The sequence below is a fragment of the Bidens hawaiensis genome, unplaced genomic scaffold, assembly GCF_021521415.1.
Source record: "Bidens hawaiensis isolate Kalapana, Puna unplaced genomic scaffold, B.hawaiensis_p1.1 tig00023408_1, whole genome shotgun sequence".
Classification (NCBI taxonomy): domain Eukaryota; kingdom Viridiplantae; phylum Streptophyta; class Magnoliopsida; order Asterales; family Asteraceae; genus Bidens; species Bidens hawaiensis.
The window spans coordinates 309,636-331,236 of record NW_027493673.1 but is presented as its reverse complement, the minus strand read 5'-3'; the positions used below and the strand labels follow the sequence as shown (position 1 = coordinate 331,236).

Here is a 21,601-nt window from a genome sequence, read left to right as displayed (position 1 = left end):
TTTCACGTAACCTTCGTCCATTTCTTCCTCATTTAAAGTTCTATCCACAGTAGGATACACAAGCCCTGTACCGACTATTTTTTCTTCACTGGAATGGTAAGGAAATAACAACTCACAAGAAGCACACTCCTACAAAATGATATAACATTTTTAAAAACAAATGTTATATATAAAACACAATATATTAACATAGTATAAATATGACTACCTCGATCACTGGGTAATCGATATGAGATCCACCAGAAGTGTCACTCGCACCACGAATACTAGGTGTAGGGGTATGGTACTAAACCCGGTTTTACGACCCTAAATTTATTATGTTTGGCTTATTTTATTATATGGACTAATACAATGTTATTGGGCTGAGGATGTTTTGTGGAGGTAACCCTAACTGGGCTAGGCCCATTAGGGTACCATGATGGTGGCCATGAGGCTCTCTATATAAGGAGGTCTCCACCTCCTTATCAAAGGGTCATGCTCAATAAGAGCCACCACCACTTTTTGTGTCTGTAAACAAGAGATCTTTTAGATTTCTTAGCAGTCACCTCCACACCCCCGAAAAACCATTGCAGGTCTCAAGCAGCTGAAGAAGAAGATCAAGACGTGGTTCGTTCATCTCGAAAATCCGTGGAAACATCGTCATGGATCAGGTCAGATTCCTTTCATGTTTCGACATTGGCGCCATCCGTGGGACGGCAACGAACTACCCTTCGATCTTCATCTCGGCTGTCAGATCTCTCCCAGGAAAAACCCAGATCTGGAAGTTTACAGAAAAAGGCTTCAAGGCTTGTTCTATTAAAGCTCAAAAAGATCCATAAATCTAAAAGAGGCTTCCAGATCTGTGCGAAAAGAAACTGCCGGACTCGAATGATCAAGTCTCCGAATCTGTGATGGTTTTAAATCTGCTCCGAGCTTCAGATCTATCCAGATCTGATTTACAGATCCAGATCTAGATTACAGACCTGGATTTTAGGTTCAAAATTGCAGGTCTAACTCTTAAATTGCAGATCCAAAAATTACCAGACTTCCGCCGCCATGTACGCGCGCCCGTGGATTCTCATTCCGCAGCCGTGCATGTGCCGCCGCGGAAACCACCATGTGGGTTTTGCGCAAGAGACCTCCGCCATGCACGCGCACTCGCGAGTCACCACTCCATCGCCGTGCATGCGCGCATCAGGCCTCACGCCAAACTTAAAGGCTGGGAATCCTCATAATATCCCATATGGCTACGCGCCAAACTTAAAAGGTTGGGAATCCTCATAATATCCCATATGGCTACGCGCCAAACTTCAAGGTTGGGAATCCTCATAATATCCCATATGGCCACGCGCCAAACTTCAAGGTTGGGAATCCTCATAATATCCCATATGGCCACGCGCCAAACTTCAAGGTTGGGAATCCTCATAATATCCCATATGGCCACGCGCCAAACTTCAAGGTTGGGAATCCTCATAATATCCCATATGGCTACGCGCCAAACTTAAAGGTTGGGAATCCTCATAATATCCCATATGGCTACGCGCCAAACTGAAAGGTTGGGAATCCTCATAATATCCCATATGGCTACGCGCCAAACTTAAAGGTAGGGAATCCTCATAATATCCCATATGGCTACGCGCCAAACTTAAAGGTTGGGAATCCTTATAATATCCCATATGGCTACGCGCCAAACTTAAAGGTTAGGAATCCTCATAATATCCCATATGGACGCGCCAAACTTAAGGGTTGGGAATCCTCATACCACATGCTCATGCACCACATATGCTCACGCATCACATATGCTCACGCATATTACACATGCTTACGCATCACAAGCCCCCCCACGGATGGCGCCAATGTCGAAGCATGAAATGCATCTGACCTGATCCATGACGATGTTTCCACGGATTTTCGAGATGAACGAACCACGTCTTGATCTTCTTCATCAGCTGCTTGAGACCTGCAATGGTTTTTCGGGGGTGTGGAGGTGACTGCTAAGAAATCTAAAAGATCTCTTGTTTACAGACACAAAAAAGTGGTGGTGGCTCTTATTGAGCATGACCCTTTGATAAGGAGGTGGAGACCTCCTTATATAGAGAGCCTCATGGCCACCATCATGGTACCCTAATGGGCCTAGCCCAGTTAGGGTTACCTCCACAAAACCCCCTCAGCCTAATAACATTGTATTAGTCCATATAATAAAATAAGCCAAACATAATAAATTTAGGGTCGTAAAACCGGGTTTAGTACCATACCCCTACAATAAGAAATGTACTTATGAATCCCAACAACTAATTTTTAGCAAACTAATAGGCATGATCAATGCCCTACTAGTAATCGGATACTCAACATGTATTGAAAATAATTTTACAATCAGGTATGGGATCGGGTTTACTAATACCCCTCCTATTGACTGGTTGACATCTTTCTTCAAAATTGTAGATTTTCTTTTTTTGAAACTTTAGGAAACAACAGTTTTTTGTGCCTTGAAAACAAAGGTTTGAAAATTTTCATCCCTATGGTATGGCCTATAGGGATCTAATAATATGATTACTAGAAATTAAGAAAATGGGGTGTGTGTTGCATTTTTAGGTACATTTATAGCATTTCAGTCATTATTTGGTGAAAAGCTCGTTTTAGTAGGATGAGATCTACTTTGAATTGTTTTCATAATGTTTTGTATGTGCGAACTAGTCATAATGGACGACATTTGGCATTCGAAATTAATGAAAGTGCTCAAGAGGAAAAAATACATCAAGTCATCGGTTTAAGAGAAGACCAATCAAGCTAAAGAAATTATTAGAGAATAAAATCTTAAAAGGTAAATTAATTCAAGTTTGAATTAATTGATGAATGAGAAGGAAGGTAATTGCGTCATCTTGTGATGGAATTAATGCAAAAGTCAAACGAGTGGAAATAAAACAAAAGGTTACAACTTACAAGATAAAGAAACAATTGGCTGGTTTGGGCCTTGACTACAACAACAAAAACAAAAGAGTTGGAGACTCGGAGATGAGTCGTGGGCCAAGATAATCGAGATACTGGGCTGCCCAAGAAGCAATTGAACAACAAAGATTTAAAAAGTAACGGCTATTGGATTTAAATATTTTCAACTTACACTTGTTAGCCGAGAACACTCCTGGCTAACAAAATGTTTACTACTACTCCCAGTTTTCACCTTATTTTCTTCTTGCACTCCCAAGCCATTTCGAAAATTTCACATCATCAAAAAAAAAAAACACACCCAAGTTTCGCGTTCGCTTGGAATGCCAGAAGAAAATAAGGTGAAAGTTCGGAGTGATGATAAGTATTTCTTTAGTCGGGTGTGTTTCTGGCAACGATTGAAATTTGGGAGAATTTAAATCCAATAACTCAAAAAGAAATTAGGGACGACAATTTGAGGGGAATCAATCTTATTAGACGGAAGAGAGCACGGAACCATCAGATTACAATTTGGATTTTGAGTTATGTTTCTTGTTTAGTAAGCTTTTAGTTTTATGTTTTGTTTCGTATCATGTGTTTCGGTTGATCTAGCCACCATGTCCGGCTAAATCAATTTGGTTTCACACTAGGATTCTATTTTCTTTGGATTCAGATCGAAACTTATGCGAAACAATTATGTGAATTATTTGTTTGAATGATTTGTTTGTGTGATTCTTGATCTTAAACAAGTCTTACTCCATCATATATTAAATTATTAATAAACTTGATCACATTATTAATTATTCTGCTAAAGTTCATAACGATATAAAGTCCTAATCATATTTTAAGTTTTGATAAAAAGAACAAATAATGTTTTAAGTTTGTATATGAACCTAAAATTGTTATAGAGCCACATGATTTAGTTAAACATTTCGAACGACGTGAGTGTTTAGTTACAACCGATAGTTTTATCATTGCAACCCGCACACTAAGATTTGAATGGCGTGAGCATAAAGTAGCGGGTTTGCTCAAATCACCGAACAGTGTGTGGTAAGACATTAGATAAAGTGGATATCCGAACGGCGTGACGTCTAGTATTCATATGAACGGTTAGTTGAAAAAGATCATTGCACCATAATTGTTAATGATCATAAATTAGAATTGGATTAAGAAAATACCTTAGTGTTGAAATTAGTTTTTAAATATCTGAATTCACCATACTGTTCAATAAAGTTCTATAATAAATATGTTTTAGTTAATTTTAAGGGCGCGTTCGTTTCACATAATTAGTGTGAATTCAAAGAAATTGGAATTAAAATCACATGACATGACGTGTTCGTTTCGTTAGAATTGAAATCTTAATTTCATTTTGGTGTATTCGTTTGCCAAGGAATTGGAATTGGAATTGGAATTTAATTCCTTCAAATTTCTTTAAATAAAGGGATTCTAAATCCTTCCAAAATGTGGAGGATCTCAAGTGAATTCGTTGGAATCTTTTCTCGAGTTTTTTTTAACGAGAACAACGAATAAACCATTTTAGTTTTTTCTTTTTTACTTTTTTTGTTTTCGATTTATATTTTGAGTTATGAAATTTTTATTATTATTTTTGAATATTTTTTTGAGAGGTTTTTGATCTTAATAGAGAACCCTTAAAAAAATTCAAAAAAAAAATAATAAAAAAAATTATAACGCAACATATAAATAAAAAAACAAAAAATCTAAAAAAATTAAAATGTTTCCAAAAAAAAGGCGATTCCAATTCATTTTAAAACTAACACAACAAGAATGGAATTGGATTTCAATTCCTTCAAATTCCAATTCTTATTAGAATGTTCAGATTCCAAATCCAATTCCTTCAAATTCCAAATCCTATGCAAATTCTAATTCCATTTCATTATATGAATCGAAAGCGCCCTAAGTTTATTTCAAAATCCCCTTTTTCAAAGCAATCGTGTTTGCACTTAGCATGTTTTGATATAATTTAGTTAATATGTATCTCTAAGAACATGATCTGTTTATAGTATTTAAATTAAGTGTCGGTTTATGTTATTTCTTGGCTACACATGTAGCAATCTATAAGTGAATATTTAAGATTCCAAGCAAAGATTTTATCTTATAAAAACTCATTATTATGATAGTTTTATTCAAACTTCTTTAGTGAGGCGGTACAACAAATGGTTATCTAGTTAGAGTAGACACCAATGAAATTGGTGAGACGAGAACCCACATAAAGTTTCCCATTTTGCTCCTGAACCAAAGTGATTGATTTATTGAAAAATTGTGTAGCAAATGACACTGTTTGCAACACAACTCCATTCGAATTGAATCTCACTCCTTGAGGTGTGATGAGTGGCGTCGGCGGGACGAATCCAATTGAAAGTGCCACCCAAAACTCTCCGAATCTCCCTGCTCGCTTTATTTTATTCGGGTTTCCAACATTATTTAGCAGGAGTTCCACTTGACCCGCTTTGGGCCCAACTAGCCAATATTTGGAAATTCTGTTACTGTTAAACTCAGGCACTAGAACAAATGTGCCATCGGGACTAACTGCCGGACCACCCCCGCCCGAGAGACCACTAAGCAAAACATCTACACGTTTCCTAACTGGATCGTAACACAAGAGTCTACCGGTTGAATCGGGCTTAAATCCAGGTTGTGTGGTATTTCTACATCAAAAAAGATACTCATGTGTTAAAACAAGACTAGTAAACATTTAATCCATGGCTTGAGTTAATATAGTTACCTGATATCATATGTCAAACTACCATCACTGAAGTAAACATTGCCGGTTATCAAGTCAACATCAACACCAAGTGCAAACTTGAAACCACCAGCAAGCTGAGTTGCAAGCCCGCCGGTAGGCCCAACAACTAGAAGCCCAAAAAATGCATCAACTATGTAAAGAAGGCGGGTTTTCGGATTAAAGCTAAGAGCCAATGGCCTTCCGCATGTTGGTCCCAAATATGGATCAGTCGTGCCATCACAAAATTGCTTATTCCTAATCAAAATATTAAAAAGGAAAAAAAATAATAAGATGCATATACTAAAAATCCAAAAGAAATTTGACATTTAACTCGTATTTAAATTTCAATAATTTAATGAAAAATCAAGTTTTAATCATTTAAGATAGTTTCATTAATAAACACTTTTGCTAGTTTATTATGTTTGTATTATTCACGAACAACAAAATATGTTAATGCTATATTCACGCTCATTTATATCATTTATATGTTCTTAAACGAACACGAACAGCCTTAGGCCCTACACGAACAAAACAACTGATTATGCAAAAAAAAAAAAGACCTTCCGGGTGCAGTATATGCGAAATCCACGAAACCTACAATAGGGCCTTGCCATTTCATTATCCTGCCATCGTATACGGATGTAAAGGGACCTTCGGTAAACAAGAGAAACCCACGAAATGCAGCCGATTCAGGGCCCGAAACCCCTTGAGGTAATTCAAGCTTACTAAATGTGGCAAACTGACCGGAAACAACAACAAAAGTGGAAAGTAATGCAACAAAAACATAAAGCAAGGATGATGTTAAGATTTTCAACGTTGCCATGCTTGGATGTGTGTTTCAATAGTATCGCGCATAGCCTTATTTATAGAAAAGAATAGTTGCTTCATCGAGGTCTTTGGATACGTGATGATGTCGCAACTCGTAATTACTTGTTAGGGCCGTCATTTGGGATTCTCTATCGTCATTGCAGATTCTCACTAAACAAATCATTTCTAATTTTAGAAAATTTTGGTTACGTGTCTTTAACATTACGTGAATGAAACTGACTAAATTTTGCCTAGGTACTCTATTATTCTCTATTTATATATAATGTATGGAGCTGTATATGCTTCTCTTAGAGCCATACACATATAACAATGGTGAGTGACCTCATACAGCTTGATCTTTGTTGGAAATGAAACTTAATTGAGACTAAAAATTGTTTTACTTTTAACTTTTTACAATCTGCTTCATCTCGAGTTTGTGTGCCTTAAACGAGCCAAACCTCGGTTGTGCAGCGTAAAATTAATACATAAAAGTCCAAAAGACATTTAAAATACACTAAGCTCGTTAAGGCGCGGCGATCTTCCCATATATAGCTCAAGCTCAAGCTCGATAACTAAATGAGCCTTATTTGAGGCTGGAAAAGGCTCGGCTCATTTCATGTTTTCTCAAGGAGTATGCAAGCTGTTCGGCTCATTTGCACCCCTATTCTAATTTATAAATATATATGCTGCATTAAATACCTATTATAACTTGGTCGTTAAACAAACTATAATATGAATCATTTCTAATTTATAAATATGCTAGATTGGAGAGATAGCAGTTACGGAATTGTCAGAAAATCAACTTTACCCTTATATTAATCGAAGTAAACTTTCAAGAACTAAATAATGATCAAAAACCTAAGTGACGAACATACAGAAGAAACACAGATGATAAGAAAATAATAATCTCTGCACACTAAAAGTCTCGTCATATTTTTTATATACCCAAATGTTATATTGAATGAAAAATAATAGCAAATGGGCCTTCACATCTTGGACCTTCAACTTTTCAGCAACAAGCCCAATATTAAATCCAGCCAAGCTCCAGTCCAAGCTTCAAATGCAATATTAACAGAAAACACAATACTTCCTTTGAGACAAACAAATCCAATCGGAAGTTCTTAAAACTTCAATACCCAAAAAATATTTTAACAGTCCTAAATCTTTAATCAAAAAAATTGTTTTTAATTCATTTTTTATTTTTTCAATTTCATTAGCATTATTTCCAGTAATGACTATATCATCAACATATACTAACAAAAAAATTAACACGTTATTCTGATTTTTTATAAATAAAGAATAATCACATTTACTCTGAACAAATCCTATATTAATCAAGGCACCAACCAGTTTTTGACTTCACATTATGGGTGCCTGTTTTAATCCATATAGGGATTTTTTAAGTTTACAAACCCTTTTATCATCCTTAGAAAAATAACCTTCAGATAATGTCATGTACACATCTTCATGCAATTCACCGTACAAAAACGCATTATTAATGTCAAGTTGAAACAAAGACCAATCATTTTCAACAGCTAAAGTAATAACACACCTAACAGTTACCATTTTAACAACCGATGAAAAAGTTTCATCAAAGTCAATTCCCTTCCTTTGATTAAAACCTTTTGCAACCAACCTAGCTTTGTATCTCTCTATCTCGCCAGTGGATTTGTACTTAATTCTAAAAACCCATTTACTACCAATTGGTTTTCTTCCGCTTGGAAGATCTACAATGTCCCATGTATTATTTCTATTTAATGCACTTATTTCTTCATTCATAGCTTCAACCCGGTAATTATTAGTTGAAGCTTCCCTAAAATTTCTAGGCTCAATTGTTTTATTTAGACTAGAAATAAAACAAAAATTTTCACCTAAAAGTTTGGAATAATTCAAAACATTTTCGAGCCCATACTTAACCTTACCCTCAATTACATAATCTTGTAACTTTTTTGGTAAACTAGATCCTCTAGATCTCCCAACTTCAGTATGTTTGGAACTGTTATCATCTGAAAATGTACCCTCAGGAGTGTTATTTTCTGCACTTACTTCAACACTAGAACCTACCTCACCAGAGCTATTCTCACGTCTTGATGATTGCTGAATAATATCAACCATATCATTAGACTGAGAAATGCTACTAGGAAGCTAATAATATCAACCATATCATTATACTGAGAAATGCTACTAGGAAGCTGATCACTGGTCAAGGTATCTTGAGTATCCCCCCTTCATCATCGGGTGTTTTGTCACTTACAAAACACTTTGTATCATCAAAAAAAATATTGATCAAAAAATTTTTGATTATTTATAGAGCTATCAGTAATGATTTCAAATTCTTTAAAAGAGACAACATCTTTAAAAGGAAAAACATTATCATAAAACTTAACAACCCTAGATATTAAAACTTGTTTTTTACTTAAATCCCACAATTTATAACCTTTTTTATTGTTTGAATAACCAATGAAAACACATTTATTAGCTCTGTTTGAAAATTTATCTTGATTATTTAAAACTTTACTAAAACATAAACAACCAAATATTCGTAAGTGACTAAGAGGGGGCTTAAAACCAAACAACTGTTCATAAGGAGATCTACCATCTAACACCGAAGAGGGGGTCCTGTTTATCAATATTATTTCTATTTAATGCACTTATTTCTTCATTCATAGCTTCAACCCGGTAATTATTAGTTGAAGCTTCCCTAAAATTTCTAGGCTCAATTGTTTTATTTAGACTAGAAATAAAACAAAAATTTTCACCTAAAAGTTTGGAATAATTCAAAACATTTTCGAGCCCATACTTAACCTTACCCTCAATTACATAATCTTGTAACTTTTTTGGTAAACTAGATCCTCTAGATCTCCCAACTTCAGTATGTTTGGAACTGTTATCATCTGAAAATGTACCCTCAGGAGTGTTATTTTCTGCACTTACTTCAACACTAGAACCTACCTCACCAGAGCTATTCTCACGTCTTGATGATTGCTGAATAATATCAACCATATCATTAGACTGAGAAATGCTACTAGGAAGCTAATAATATCAACCATATCATTATACTGAGAAATGCTACTAGGAAGCTGATCACTGGTCAAGGTATCTTGAGTATCCCCCCTTCATCATCGGGTGTTTTGTCACTTACAAAACACTTTGTATCATCAAAAAAAATATTGATCAAAAAATTTTTGATTATTTATAGAGCTATCAGTAATGATTTCAAATTCTTTAAAAGAGACAACATCTTTAAAAGGAAAAACATTATCATAAAACTTAACAACCCTAGATATTAAAACTTGTTTTTTACTTAAATCCCACAATTTATAACCTTTTTTATTGTTTGAATAACCAATGAAAACACATTTATTAGCTCTGTTTGAAAATTTATCTTGATTATTTAAAACTTTACTAAAACATAAACAACCAAATATTCGTAAGTGACTAAGAGGGGGCTTAAAACCAAACAACTGTTCATAAGGAGATCTACCATCTAACACCGAAGAGGGGGTCCTGTTTATCAAGTAAGTTGCAGTTAGAACGCACTCAGACCAAAAACTTAATGGAACACAACTTTCAAATAGCAAAGACCTAGCAACATTAAGCAAGTGTTGATGTTTTCTCTCAACAATCCCATTTTGTTGAGGAGTATGGGTACATGATGTTTGATGTATAATACCATGAGTTTTTGTAAAGTTTTCCATTTGAGAATTAACAAACTCAGATCCATTATCACTTCTAAACATTTTTACATTTACATTAAACTGATTTTTAACCATGTTATAAAAGCATTGAATATTAGAAAAAACTTCCCCTTTGTTACTCATCAAGTACACCCACACTGCTCTAGAGAAATCATCGACGACAGTCAAAAAAAATATCTATAGCCTTCCTTACTGACTACTTTATATGGACCCCAAACATCTAAGTGGATTAACTCACCTACACGTGGATCTATGATCACTTAAAGGAAATTGATCTCTACGTTGCTTAGCTAGATGACAAGTTTCACAAGGTATAGACTCATTTACATAACCAATTTTAAGATCCTTTTTTAAGACATTAAGTACTTGATGTGCGGGATGGCCTAGCCTAATATGCCACAAATTCAATTGATCAAAACTATTAAACTCACTTTAAAATTCTTAGATAACTCACCACCAAAATATAGACCATCAATTTGACTACCAGTCACCAGGGTTCTCTTTGTGAGTGAATCCTGAATGTAACAATTTGTTTCATTAAACAAAACAGAAAGCTTATTATCTCTAGCTAACTTATACACAGACAACAAGTTAACAAAGTATTCAGGAACAACAAACACATCTGTGAGAATAACATCTTTGTTTAATTTTAAGTTTCCAATCTTAGTTACATAAGCATTAGACCCATTTGGATGTTTAACTGAAATATTAAATTCTGAAACATCAACTGAATCAAAAACATCTTTATCATTCATCACCATGTGTTGGTTGGCTCCTGAATCCACAACCCAACCATTCTCGGTTTTACATGAATCTTTACTATTAAAACAGAAAACACTTTTAAAAAACGATTGATTTGAGAAATTGCAAAAACTATTACCTCCCACATTGGAGCTTTGTTGTCCGACATCACCTTTCTCTTTTAACAATCCTAATAACTTTGTCACTTGTTCAGGAGTTAAAGAATAGTAACACAGTTGGAGAGGAACTTTTGCCAGGATAAGTGTTATTTGAAGAAAATTGTCTAGTTATGGGTTTAGGTTTATTAGATTGTGGATAACCAACTAACTCAAAACATCTTTCCACAGTATGACCAATTTTATTGCAGTGATCACATTTTAAGTTAGGGTTTGGACCTCTATTAAACCTCTTCCTATTGTCAAAGTTTTGAGAGTTCTTAGATACAAACCCAACATTTTGGGTTTTGTCCCTTAGATGAGCCACTAGAATTCCTATGTGACTCCTCTCTGGAAACAATTGAAAACGCAACTTTGACGGTAGGCAAAGGTTCCCTTGTTAGAAGATTTGTTCTAACAGGATGATAGATATCATCTAACCCCATTAAGAATTGCATAAGTTTTATTAACTGATTGAAATCATTAAAGCCTTTTGATGTTTTAATGCTTGGCAAGAACATGAAGGTAATTGAACCATAGCATCAAGCTGTTTCCACGTTGAAGTTAACCTGTGGTAATAGTCTGATACAGACGATCCATTTTGGCTTAAAACACTTATTTTTTGATACAAGTTAAACACCACTGAACCATCTATTTTCTCACAAGTTTCTTTTAGTTCTTCCCAAACCTCATAGGCTTGTTGAGAATAAACTTGCCCAACATAAAGTTCCTCACATACCGAGTTTAAAATCCAAGTTAAAACTATCGAATTGCATATATCCCATTGATCAATTAAAACTTGATTTTCAGTAGGTTTTAAACATTTACCAGTGACAAAGCGCAATTTATTTTTAACTTGTAATGCTAATTTCATAGCATTAGCCCAAATAGAGTAATTTTCAGTTCCTTTCAATTTGATACTAATTATTGACAAGTTACTTGAATCACTAGGATGTAAATATAATGGATTACTAGGATCAAGTTTACTAATAAGAGTTTCATTACTACTACTAGCATCAATCATTGTTAATCACAGATAAAACCGAGTCACACAAGCATAAAAGAGCAAGACACAAACGATGCACACGTAAATCAAATATAACAGGAGATCTCCCTGTTGTTCAACCTGGCCCGACTAGTCCAGTAACAATCAATGCCTAATGCCAACAAGAATAAAAAAAACAACACAGAAACGTAAAAGAGAGGAACAATCTCACCGAATTAAGAAGCACAAACGGAGGATAGCCATAACCTTCACTTAGGGTTACGTGCAAGGGCAATCTCTTCAAGAACACGTCATAGATCGTCAACAAGAAGATAACGATCAGCACCAACAAAACCGATCTAGGGTTTCAAATTGATGAAAAACCCTAAAACACCACAGATCTCAGATATCAAGCGGAAGCCGATGGATTCAGAGAACTCTCAGCTCTGATACCATGTCAGAAATTCAACTTTACCCTTATATAAATCGAAGTAAACTTTCAAGAACTGAATAATGATCAAAAACCTAAGTGACGAATATACAGAAGAAAAGAAACAGATGATAAGAAAATAATAATCTCTGCACACTAAAAGTCTCGTCATATTTTTTATATACCCAAATGTTATATTGAATGGAAAATAATAGCAAATGGACCTTCACATCTTGGACCTTCAACTCTTCAGCAACAAGCCTAATATTAAATCCAGTCCAAGCTCCAAATGCAATATTAACAAAAAACACAACATGAGAAAACACTTTATATGGAAATCAATAATTGAATTGTAAAAGGAAATGTTATATTTTTGACAGAAATGAAGATTTGTTGAGGATTGTTGCTAGAAATGGTAATTACAATTTATGTGTTGTTGCAGGTTTGATAATTGATACGATCAGTGAACTTCAGTTAGTGTTTGATAGATGCTATCAACTTATGTATTTTGAAACAAAATTTAGTACAATTTCAAATGCTATTTGCTACAAAAGAACTGAAGGTTGAGGCATAAATGCAGTTTTATCTATTTGTGAAAATATAAATTTAGTTAATTTTATCCTGATTTTATATACAATATTTATTATATAAATATTCGATTAATATATTAAATAAAAATTATATAATTAATAGGCTCATTTAGGCTCGCAAGTTTACTTGAGCTCGATAAGTGAAGATCGGTTCATTTATTTTGCAAGTTTATTTTTAGGCTCAAGCTCAGGCTCGAGTTTGATTAAGGTATGCTCAATTCGAACTTTTAACAAGCCGATCTCAAATACTCACAGGCGACCGTGTGAAACTTATTGTTTTTTTCTTTCTTGGAAGATATAAGTGTTATAGAATTGAACTAGGAGTCAAATTTGTCAGGGTACAAATATATAGAGGGGGTTAATGATAATTTTTCAACAGTATGAGGGTTATACATGTAAACTTGTAATAGTTCTATTAGATGCTTAAGCAGTAGTTGATGACCTTAAGATCTCATTCTTGTATTCTTGTATGTGATTTCTTCTTTCACCTATCTTTAGCTTTTAATTTCTTGATTACCATTTTGTATCATAACAAAATTGAAACAAACAAGATAACAAGAATCACTCGTATGGCATTGAATCGAACTATCAAACGATTACAAGAGCAACTTCATAATGAACGAAAGGAATTGAATTCTAAGCCTAGTCTGATTCAACCTAACGGGTATTAACAAAACTACTTGCAAAGTTGACAACATTGTTAGCACTGTAGTTACACCAACTTAACGGTTCTTAACCAAACCTTATATGAACTATGAGAATATTTCACTTTTAGCCCTCGAATTATGATATGTCGTCAACAAGCCACTTAACTAACCTAAGAAATCTTAAAACAAAGAAACCATAATGTTTTTGTTTTTTCCCTTTTTTGTTGCAGTCAAATAATAAATCAAAGATAGTTCTTATAAGTCTCTATAATTAACATAATATCATACAAAACAATATATCAAATTATTAAATACATCGCAGTTACAATTATATATATACCATTGTTGCGTTAACTCAACAATCCCTCACACCTTAACGAAAATTATAATATCAAATACACTTTTACACCATTTTATTCTCCTCTTCCACAAATAAAGAGGCTATTCTTCAAATTCTGAAGTCATATGATCGAGTTTAGTGTTTTAGGTTTACGACTTTATGGTAGTGTCTAGAGTCTAGGATTTCGTAAGTTTTCATAGAGTCATTATAGAGAAGACAAATGAAAAGGAAATGCTATTAGCTATTGATAAATTGAAAATGATATCACAAAAGTTTTTAGGGATATATGAAATTGTGAAAATATGAATTATGTAGGCAAGTTTAAATTACACCTTAATTTGTGTAACAAATTAAAAGTTGTGGTTAACGCCTCTAGTGGTGAGCAAGACTCGGATTTGGCCTGAGAAACCCAAGACACCCCAGGCTAGAGATGATCAACAAAACCGGTTCCTGGAACCGAACCGGTGGACCCGAACCGGTTCCTACCCGTTTTTTGTAGGAACCGGACCCTATCTGATTCAACCCGATGATCCGTGACCGGTTCTTGCATTTCTGAGTGGGGGAGGGTAGGAACCGGAACCGAACCGGAACCGGTTCTGGAACCGGAACCGGTTCCTAACCGTTTTTTTGGCCGTTTTTTGACCGTTGGGGTCAAAAATAGCCGTTTTTTGACCGGTTACAGTACAGGAACCGGTAAGAACCGGTTAGATAGGTTAGGGGTCCGAGGGTGGGAGAACCGGTTCGGTTCCCTAACCGGTTCGAGCCTGGAACCGGTTTAAAAGGTGGTTTTGAATATAGGAACCGGTTCCGGTTCCTAGTCCCAAACCGTTTTGAACATCTCTACCCCAGGCCAAGACTGTCTTGACAAAACACTTTTTGGTCTCAGGTTTGGGTTTAGTTTCGACCTGGTGAAGTTATTGTTAAATTAGATATAAATTTGATCACTATAATTAGATAGAATGAGCATATGTAGATACTAAAGTAGATACAGAAAACAATATAACAAATATTGGTGGATTTGCCATATTTGGATATATGATGAGAAGAGTATTCCAAAACATTTCTATCTATTGATACTTCTCTATGCATGCTTGTTTGCTTGGTCATCTTCTTATCGTTTTAGCTTTTTCAAAAGGAAATTGTTAATACTCTATATTAATTTTAGTTCATGGTCTAACTATGGCGACGAATCCAATCGAAAATATGTTATATATATATATATATATACACTAGGTTAGGTACCCGGTACTAAACGGGTTGAACAATTAAAATTATATTATAAAAAAATTTGCAAACAATTCTTATAATAAATACCATGTCACATAAAATAATAAAAAAAATACCCTAAACGTATTGTATTTCTCTTACTTTCAGTTACATCATTTCTAATAGCATACTGGATTTAAAAAGCAAACAAAAAAAAAACTTAAAAAATCTTCTCGTAATCAAATGACCCAATTTAAACTGAAAATAGTAACCTTTAAAGCCCGTAACCAACCAAACCCGATTAAACTGAAAACCACAAACAAATTAATGAAGAATTGATTTTAAGTAATAAAACAAACCACCACTGAAGAAACACTAATCGACCCCGGGCAGATTATGGACAATCTGGGGGTTAAATAGATGTTTCCCACGAGGGGTTAGATCCGGCGAAGATGGTTCTTCTGATAACCTGCAAAACAGACACCGTGAGCTCGTCACTGAGAAGGGGGGGTACCTCCTTGTGACCACCCTCCGGCGTGAGAATCAGACTAGATTGCTCTTGAATATAAGTGTATATTAAGAGAATGACTAGAGCAGATATCAGGTAATATATCAAGATATGAGATATGAGATAAGATGATACCATTCCAAGGTGTTGGAGTATTTATAGCCGAAGGTAGGTTTCCAAGCAGGTACAGCCGGCTGAATAGTGTTCCTGTTCTGCCAACTGTGGGCTACGCACATGCCATGCTGGTGGTTGGTGGGTAGGCAGCAGCTGATAGTGACCAGGCCGGCTGTGTACTATTCCTGTTCCACCAACTGCAGGCTATGCACGTCCTCCGACAGGTTGGTGAGTAGGCAGCGGCTAATAGTGACATACAGTACAAGAGCGTGCTGCTCGTCATACTGTTGTCAGTGAGCTGTCGTATCTTTGGTCAGATCTTTTGTCCATACCTCGTCAGGTACAGTACAAAAGATCCTCCAGTATCGTACGGACTGGCTTATTTGGGCGGGAGTGTTCCCGGCTTGCTCACTCCTTCTTCAGGTGACATTACTGAATTATTTAAGAGTTAAGTGCCTTGTGCGTGTAGCCTTGCTGCGCAGGTAGCCTTCCCTGATGGCTTGTATCCGCAGCTGCGGGAACAGGCGGAGTACTTCACCATTGGGAGGCTTTTCCTGCTGGAACAGCTTGCGTACTGCGCGTAAGGACGTCACGTCTTTGAGCATGGTGGGTCCTGCGGGCCCAGTTGGTTTCTACGCAGACGTCCCTCATCAAGGGGTTGCGAGTTTAGCCTTTGCGCAGACGTCCCTGTTGAAGGTGAGTCTTGCGGGTTCAACTGCGCAGACGTCCCTCTTTGAGGTGAGTCTTGCGGGTCCAACTGGGCTCTGCTGGGACCTACCTCTTCAAGTCCCCCCAGTCCAATGTTCTTCTCATGCATTGTTAATAAGTGAGGTGAACTTTTGGACTTAAGCAAAAGGTTTTGAAAAGGGTTTAGTTTTAAGGTTTTCCATGGGGATTCTTCCCGCGGAAGTCCTAATGCACGTGCAGAAATTCCTGACTTTTCTGCTTGATCTTTGGGTATGATGCGGGTAGGTCTGTAACCTCCTCGCAAGTCAGGAGCGTTGAGTTCCAGTTGTGTAGATTCTCCATGAGGTTTTGGTAATTTTGAACATAGTGATCAATTATGTTAAACAACCAATTCCATCTTGGAGCTTCAAACAATCTAGTTCTCGATGTTCCCGCTATGCGGGGATGTTATTCCCGTTTCCGCAAGCATGGCCCAGGAGATCCTTCTTGGTTTCAATTCCCTGCGGAGTGCTAGGTATGTGAAGGGTTTCGCCTTGACACTGTACCCGCACTTGTCTTATAGTTACTTTACTTCCAAGGTATTCCTGGCTTCAATTCCCTGCGGGTGCTAAGTATGTGAAGGGTTTTGCCTTGACACTGTACCCGCACCCGTCTTATGGTTACTTGGTTGCCAAGGTAAGGGGTATATTCCCGCTTACTTTTGAATCTTTTTGAATTTTTTTTGAATTTCGAAGAGTTGGTGAAAGGATAAGAACAGTCCCAACTGTTGAAAGGACGGTTGAGTAGTCCGACGGTTTCTTCTGACAGTTTCAGGACGTGCAGGAAGTTATGACGACGTGACAGTATATGGTCATTCCAGACGCTTTTTCAGGCGCGTGGGCGCGAAATTTATGGCACGCGTCCTTTCAACAGCTGTTGCCCGCTTGCTCTTTGCCACGTGTCATAGTTTCATTGCACCTGTGATTTCTCTCTCTTCCGCATTAAATTCATCGCATTTATTGCAATGAGTATATAAAGGGGGAGAGAGTGCATCTTAATCCACACTCACTTCTTTCTTCTTCAAGCGATTTCCGGCGAATACTCTAACCTTTCTGTCGAGCATTCTCCTGAAATCGTTGCCTTTCATCCTTCCAGAATGTCTTCTTCCCATGATGTTGAGGCTACTGCCGAGGAGTCTGACGTGTTCGTCGAGAATCCGTCGTCCACTTCTGATAAGGACGATAAGAGTACTGCTGGCGAGTGCCAGTGTGCTCTTCCCGTCGGCCAGTATCAGTATATCGTTAGGAAGTTCATGCTCGAGCCTTTCGAGCCTGAGTTTCCTGAGCCACACAAGACGGTGTATGATGCCCTCAAGGGCAAAATAGGGGTGTATGCTGCATTCTTCATCTATGGGAATCTCAGGTTCCCATTGACGAAGTTTGTATACCGTGTTCTGGAGAGACACGGTGTGCACCTGACGGAGGTACACCCAATGGCGATCGCAAAGATCCGCCATTTTGAATGGGTGTGCCTCATTCTGGGCGTGGAGCCCCATGTCGACCGCCTGATGACCTTCTATTCTTAGAGGTGCATCCAGGGGTGGTATACCTTGGTCAATCGGATCAAGGGTCTGAAGATCTGCGCAACCGAGCGCAGTCTTCGGTCTTGGAAGCGGGAGTACCCGCGGGAAGCTGATGGTCCCGCTCGGATGGGTACCCGTGCTCTTGATGAGAACGAGTTGTCCATCTTGGAGCAAACGAGGGATCGGCTTGTGGAGGTCTACCCGCCGGGCCACCCGATTCTGAGCGCCACGCGGCCAGGTAAGGAGTTATTTAACCCTCGCCCTCTCAATGCTGAAACCTCTGCCGGAATTCCTCTAATTCTGTCATCTTCTTATGAGGAATCCGCAGACGGTCCTTTCTTGACGCGGAAGAAGAAGGCTGCTGGCGGAAAAGGCAAGGCGAAGGTTGCCTCCACCGCCGATCAGGGGAACCGGTCAAACTCGGAGACCGAGAGCGAGGAGGCGGCGGGGAACCCAGGTGGTGTTGAGACCACTGCTCCGGAGGCTGAGACGACTGTCACCTCCGAGCAGCCCAGGACGACGACGGTGACCGGTATGAAGAGGCCGGCTTCATCGGGCTAGTCCCCGCCCGTTCGCACCTTCAAGCTCAAAAGGACCCGTAAGTACAAACTTCATTTACTTTTTAACTTCATATCTTTCCGCCATTATACTTATCTTCTTTGTGCAGGCGTGGATGCTACCGCATTCCAGGGTGGAGCGGGGAGGAGCACCTCCGGACCCATGACGGTAGGCTTGGTCAACCTACCTGAGGCGATGACCCAGGCGACTGCGCCTGCTTCAGTTGGTTCAGTTGCTCACCCGGTTGAGCCAACTGTTCCAACTGTGACGACGTCACCGCCGGCTGTCAGTGCCATATTCACTGATTCCTTCACTGAGCCGGCGGTGAGTGTTTCTGTGGATTCTTCCACAGTCGCGGCCGCGGTTGTGAGTTCACCTCCGGTGAGTTCACCTCCGTTGGTTTCTACCATGGCGGCCTCCGCCATGCCTCCTCCGGCGCCGGCGACTACGGCCGGTCCTTCAGGTATGTCCGGGGTTGGGGCGTCAAGCCAATCTGTGCCTCCTTCCCATCTGCCTGACCTATATCCGTTAGGTTCAGGTGATGGGTTCGGCGGCTACCGGCATGTTGTCGACCCTACAGGTGCGTAGGGTGAATTTGGCCTCTTTTTTTTTTTTTGTGTCATCTTTTCCTAACTGCCTTTTGTTTTTGCAGTGTCGGATTCGAATGAGGTGTTTGTTCCGCGGTGGAACATCCGCCGGGGAACCACCCTTCGGACGCCTGTAGACTGCGTCGAATGGGCGCGCCACGCCGCCCCCGCTGGTGCGCTGGGGGAAGCCATGTCCAGCTACCAGGAGGGTAGGTTGACAAATGAGCTCCGGATTCTCCTAGCCCGGATGCAGCCGCGCGTCGAGCTGCTTTGCCGTGAAAACGACAAGTTAAAGGCAGCTCGGATCCAAGAAGTAGCTCAGGCGCAGGCTGTCCGAGAGGAGAACAGGAGGCTCTCCGCTGTTGCTGCGGAGAAGGAGAAGGCCTTCAAGGCCCTTGAGGTTGAAGTTCAGGCCCGTCTCGAGGCCCGTTCCAAGGCTGCCCAAGCTGTTAACGAACAGCTTCGGCTGGCTAAGGAAACTGCACGGAACGCAACTGAGAGGGCCACCAAGGCTGAAGCTGTTGTTGAGCCTCTACGCCTCGAGAATGAGGAACTTAAAGCCAAATTAGAGAGGCTCCAACAGGCTCATGATGCCTTGGCCCTGGAAGACGCCAAGAAACTCCAAGAGATCTTGGACCAGAGGGGCGTGCTTAACCATACTGAGCGTAAGCTTAAGGGCGTCGAAGAGGCTGCGGCTAAAGAAGTGTTGCTTGCCAACCTTAACAAAAGTGAAGCCGAACGCGCCCGTAACCAAGCTCAAGCTGCCCTCTAGGAGGCTCTGGTTACCAAGGAATGGCTTCTACGAGAAGCGTTGTCGCAGGTAAGCTTAGCTTCATAATGTCTTCACGCTTTTCTTTATACTTAGAAAAGGTTTTGATACTTGTATTTTGTTTTGTAGGTTGTGCATCGAGTCTTCACGGACACATCATATGACGATGCCATGAGCGCAGCCCTCAACGCTTCTCATGAGGATGGGGAAAAGGCCGGCTTTCTGCTTGGTCTAGGGTTCGTTGAGAAGGGCATCCCGCCTTCCAACTTCCCTTTATATGATGTGGATACTGAAGCTGTATATGACCAAGCAGTGAACCAGTATGCCGCCTTCCCGCATCCGGTGGTGGAGAAGGTGAACGAAGTTGCTGCTGCTGATGATGGGCTAACCATTCTTAAGACCTTCCTTGAACCGCCACAGCCAACTGATGGTGCGGGTACAAGTGGGTTTGGAGGGAGTGGTCCTGAAGCTTGAACCTTTAGATCCCTTCCCACTGTTAGGATATGTTTACATTGTATAGATTTATATTCTTGTAGGCGGGTAGATACCCGGCCATTCTTGTAATACTTGAATTATTATGAAATATAAATCTTTGTGCGGGTATGACCGCTACTTTCAGTGGATGACTTGCTTTATAAACGTTATATGACTTGCTCATGCATACTTTAGTTTAAATTTGCAACTTTCCAAGTGTTCTGAATAAGTTAACCTTTGAACGTGGTAGATAATAGGTTGAAGTTTTGCTTCCTCCTTCGTGATTGTGCGGGTAAGACCGTCACGTGAACTTAGTAGGATGGCTAAACTTTACCTATATCTGACCTGCGTGGAGGTTTTCCTCATCTTCTCCATAGAAATTTTCTAAGTGTTTAGAATAAGTTAACCTTTGAACGTGGTAGATAATAGGTTGAAGTTTTGCTTCCTCCTTTGTGATTGTGCGGGTAAGACCGTCACTTGCACTTAGTAGGATGGCTAAACTTTACCTATATCTCACCTGCGTGGAGGTTTTCCTCACCTGCGGGTTAGAAATTTTCTAAGTGTTTTATAAGTTAACCGTTCGACGCGCGGTTGTCAATAGGTTAGTTCGGTTTCCTCTATCATGATTTGTGCGGTTAGGACCGGCACTTTCATTTAGTGGGATCACCAAACTTTACCTATAACTGACATGCGTGAAGGTTGTCTTCATCTGTTTTTTGTGCTTACGCGGGTTTTGCCGCCGTCCACACGCAACGATTTCTTTACACTTATTTATGCGGTGAAAACCGGCATCAGTGTTTTGAATAAATTAACCGTTCGACGCGCGGTTGTTAATAGGTTAGTTCGGTTTCCTCTATCAATGATTTGTGCGGCTAAGACCGGCACTTTCATTTAGTGGGATGACCAAACTTTACATATGACTGACCTGCGTGAAGGTTTGCCGTTTTTTGTGTTTATGCGGGTTTTGCCGCCTTCCACACGCAACGACTTCTTTCCCCACTTATGTATGCGGTGAAGACCGGCATATCAGTGTGGAAAGTTCATAAGTATAAATGTAAGACCATCAGCATCAATGTGATAAGGAGAATCATTTCCATTAG

General features: G+C 38.9%; 1 protein-coding gene and 1 long non-coding RNA gene across 2 annotated transcripts; both read right to left on the bottom strand.

Annotated features, from left to right (window-relative positions):
- Positions 1 to 5,065: 5,065 nt before the first annotated feature.
- On the bottom strand, positions 5,066 to 6,488 carry LOC143567492 (protein STRICTOSIDINE SYNTHASE-LIKE 12-like). Its single transcript, XM_077053898.1, has 3 exons — positions 6,205 to 6,488; positions 5,645 to 5,899; positions 5,066 to 5,567 (listed from the first exon to the last, which is right to left on the bottom strand). Exons 1-3 carry the CDS (start codon positions 6,465 to 6,467, stop codon positions 5,084 to 5,086), a joined length of 1,002 nt encoding a protein of 333 aa, XP_076910013.1. The 5' UTR covers positions 6,468 to 6,488; the 3' UTR covers positions 5,066 to 5,083.
- Positions 6,489 to 9,606: 3,118 nt separating this feature from the next.
- On the bottom strand, positions 9,607 to 11,132 carry LOC143567491 (uncharacterized). The gene is made up of 3 exons (XR_013141426.1): positions 11,030 to 11,132; positions 10,604 to 10,664; positions 9,607 to 9,958 (listed from the first exon to the last, which is right to left on the bottom strand). It is a non-coding gene; the product is annotated as an uncharacterized LOC143567491 (long non-coding RNA).
- Between the last annotated feature and the right edge of the window lie 10,469 nt (positions 11,133 to 21,601).

What these genes read in the sequence shown, in the direction of transcription:
- LOC143567492 (XM_077053898.1), bottom strand. Translation starts at nt 6,467, where the DNA reads ATGGCAACGTTGAAAATCTTAACATCATCCTTGCTTTATGTTTTTGTT. An exon ending in GCATATACTGCACCCGGAAG is followed by an intron (nt 5,900 to 6,204) that starts GTCTTTTTTTTT and finishes TATTTTGATTAG; the next exon opens with GAATAAGCAATTTTGTGATG. An exon ending in AGTTTGACATATGATATCAG is followed by an intron (nt 5,568 to 5,644) that starts GTAACTATATTA and finishes TTTTTGATGTAG; the next exon opens with AAATACCACACAACCTGGAT.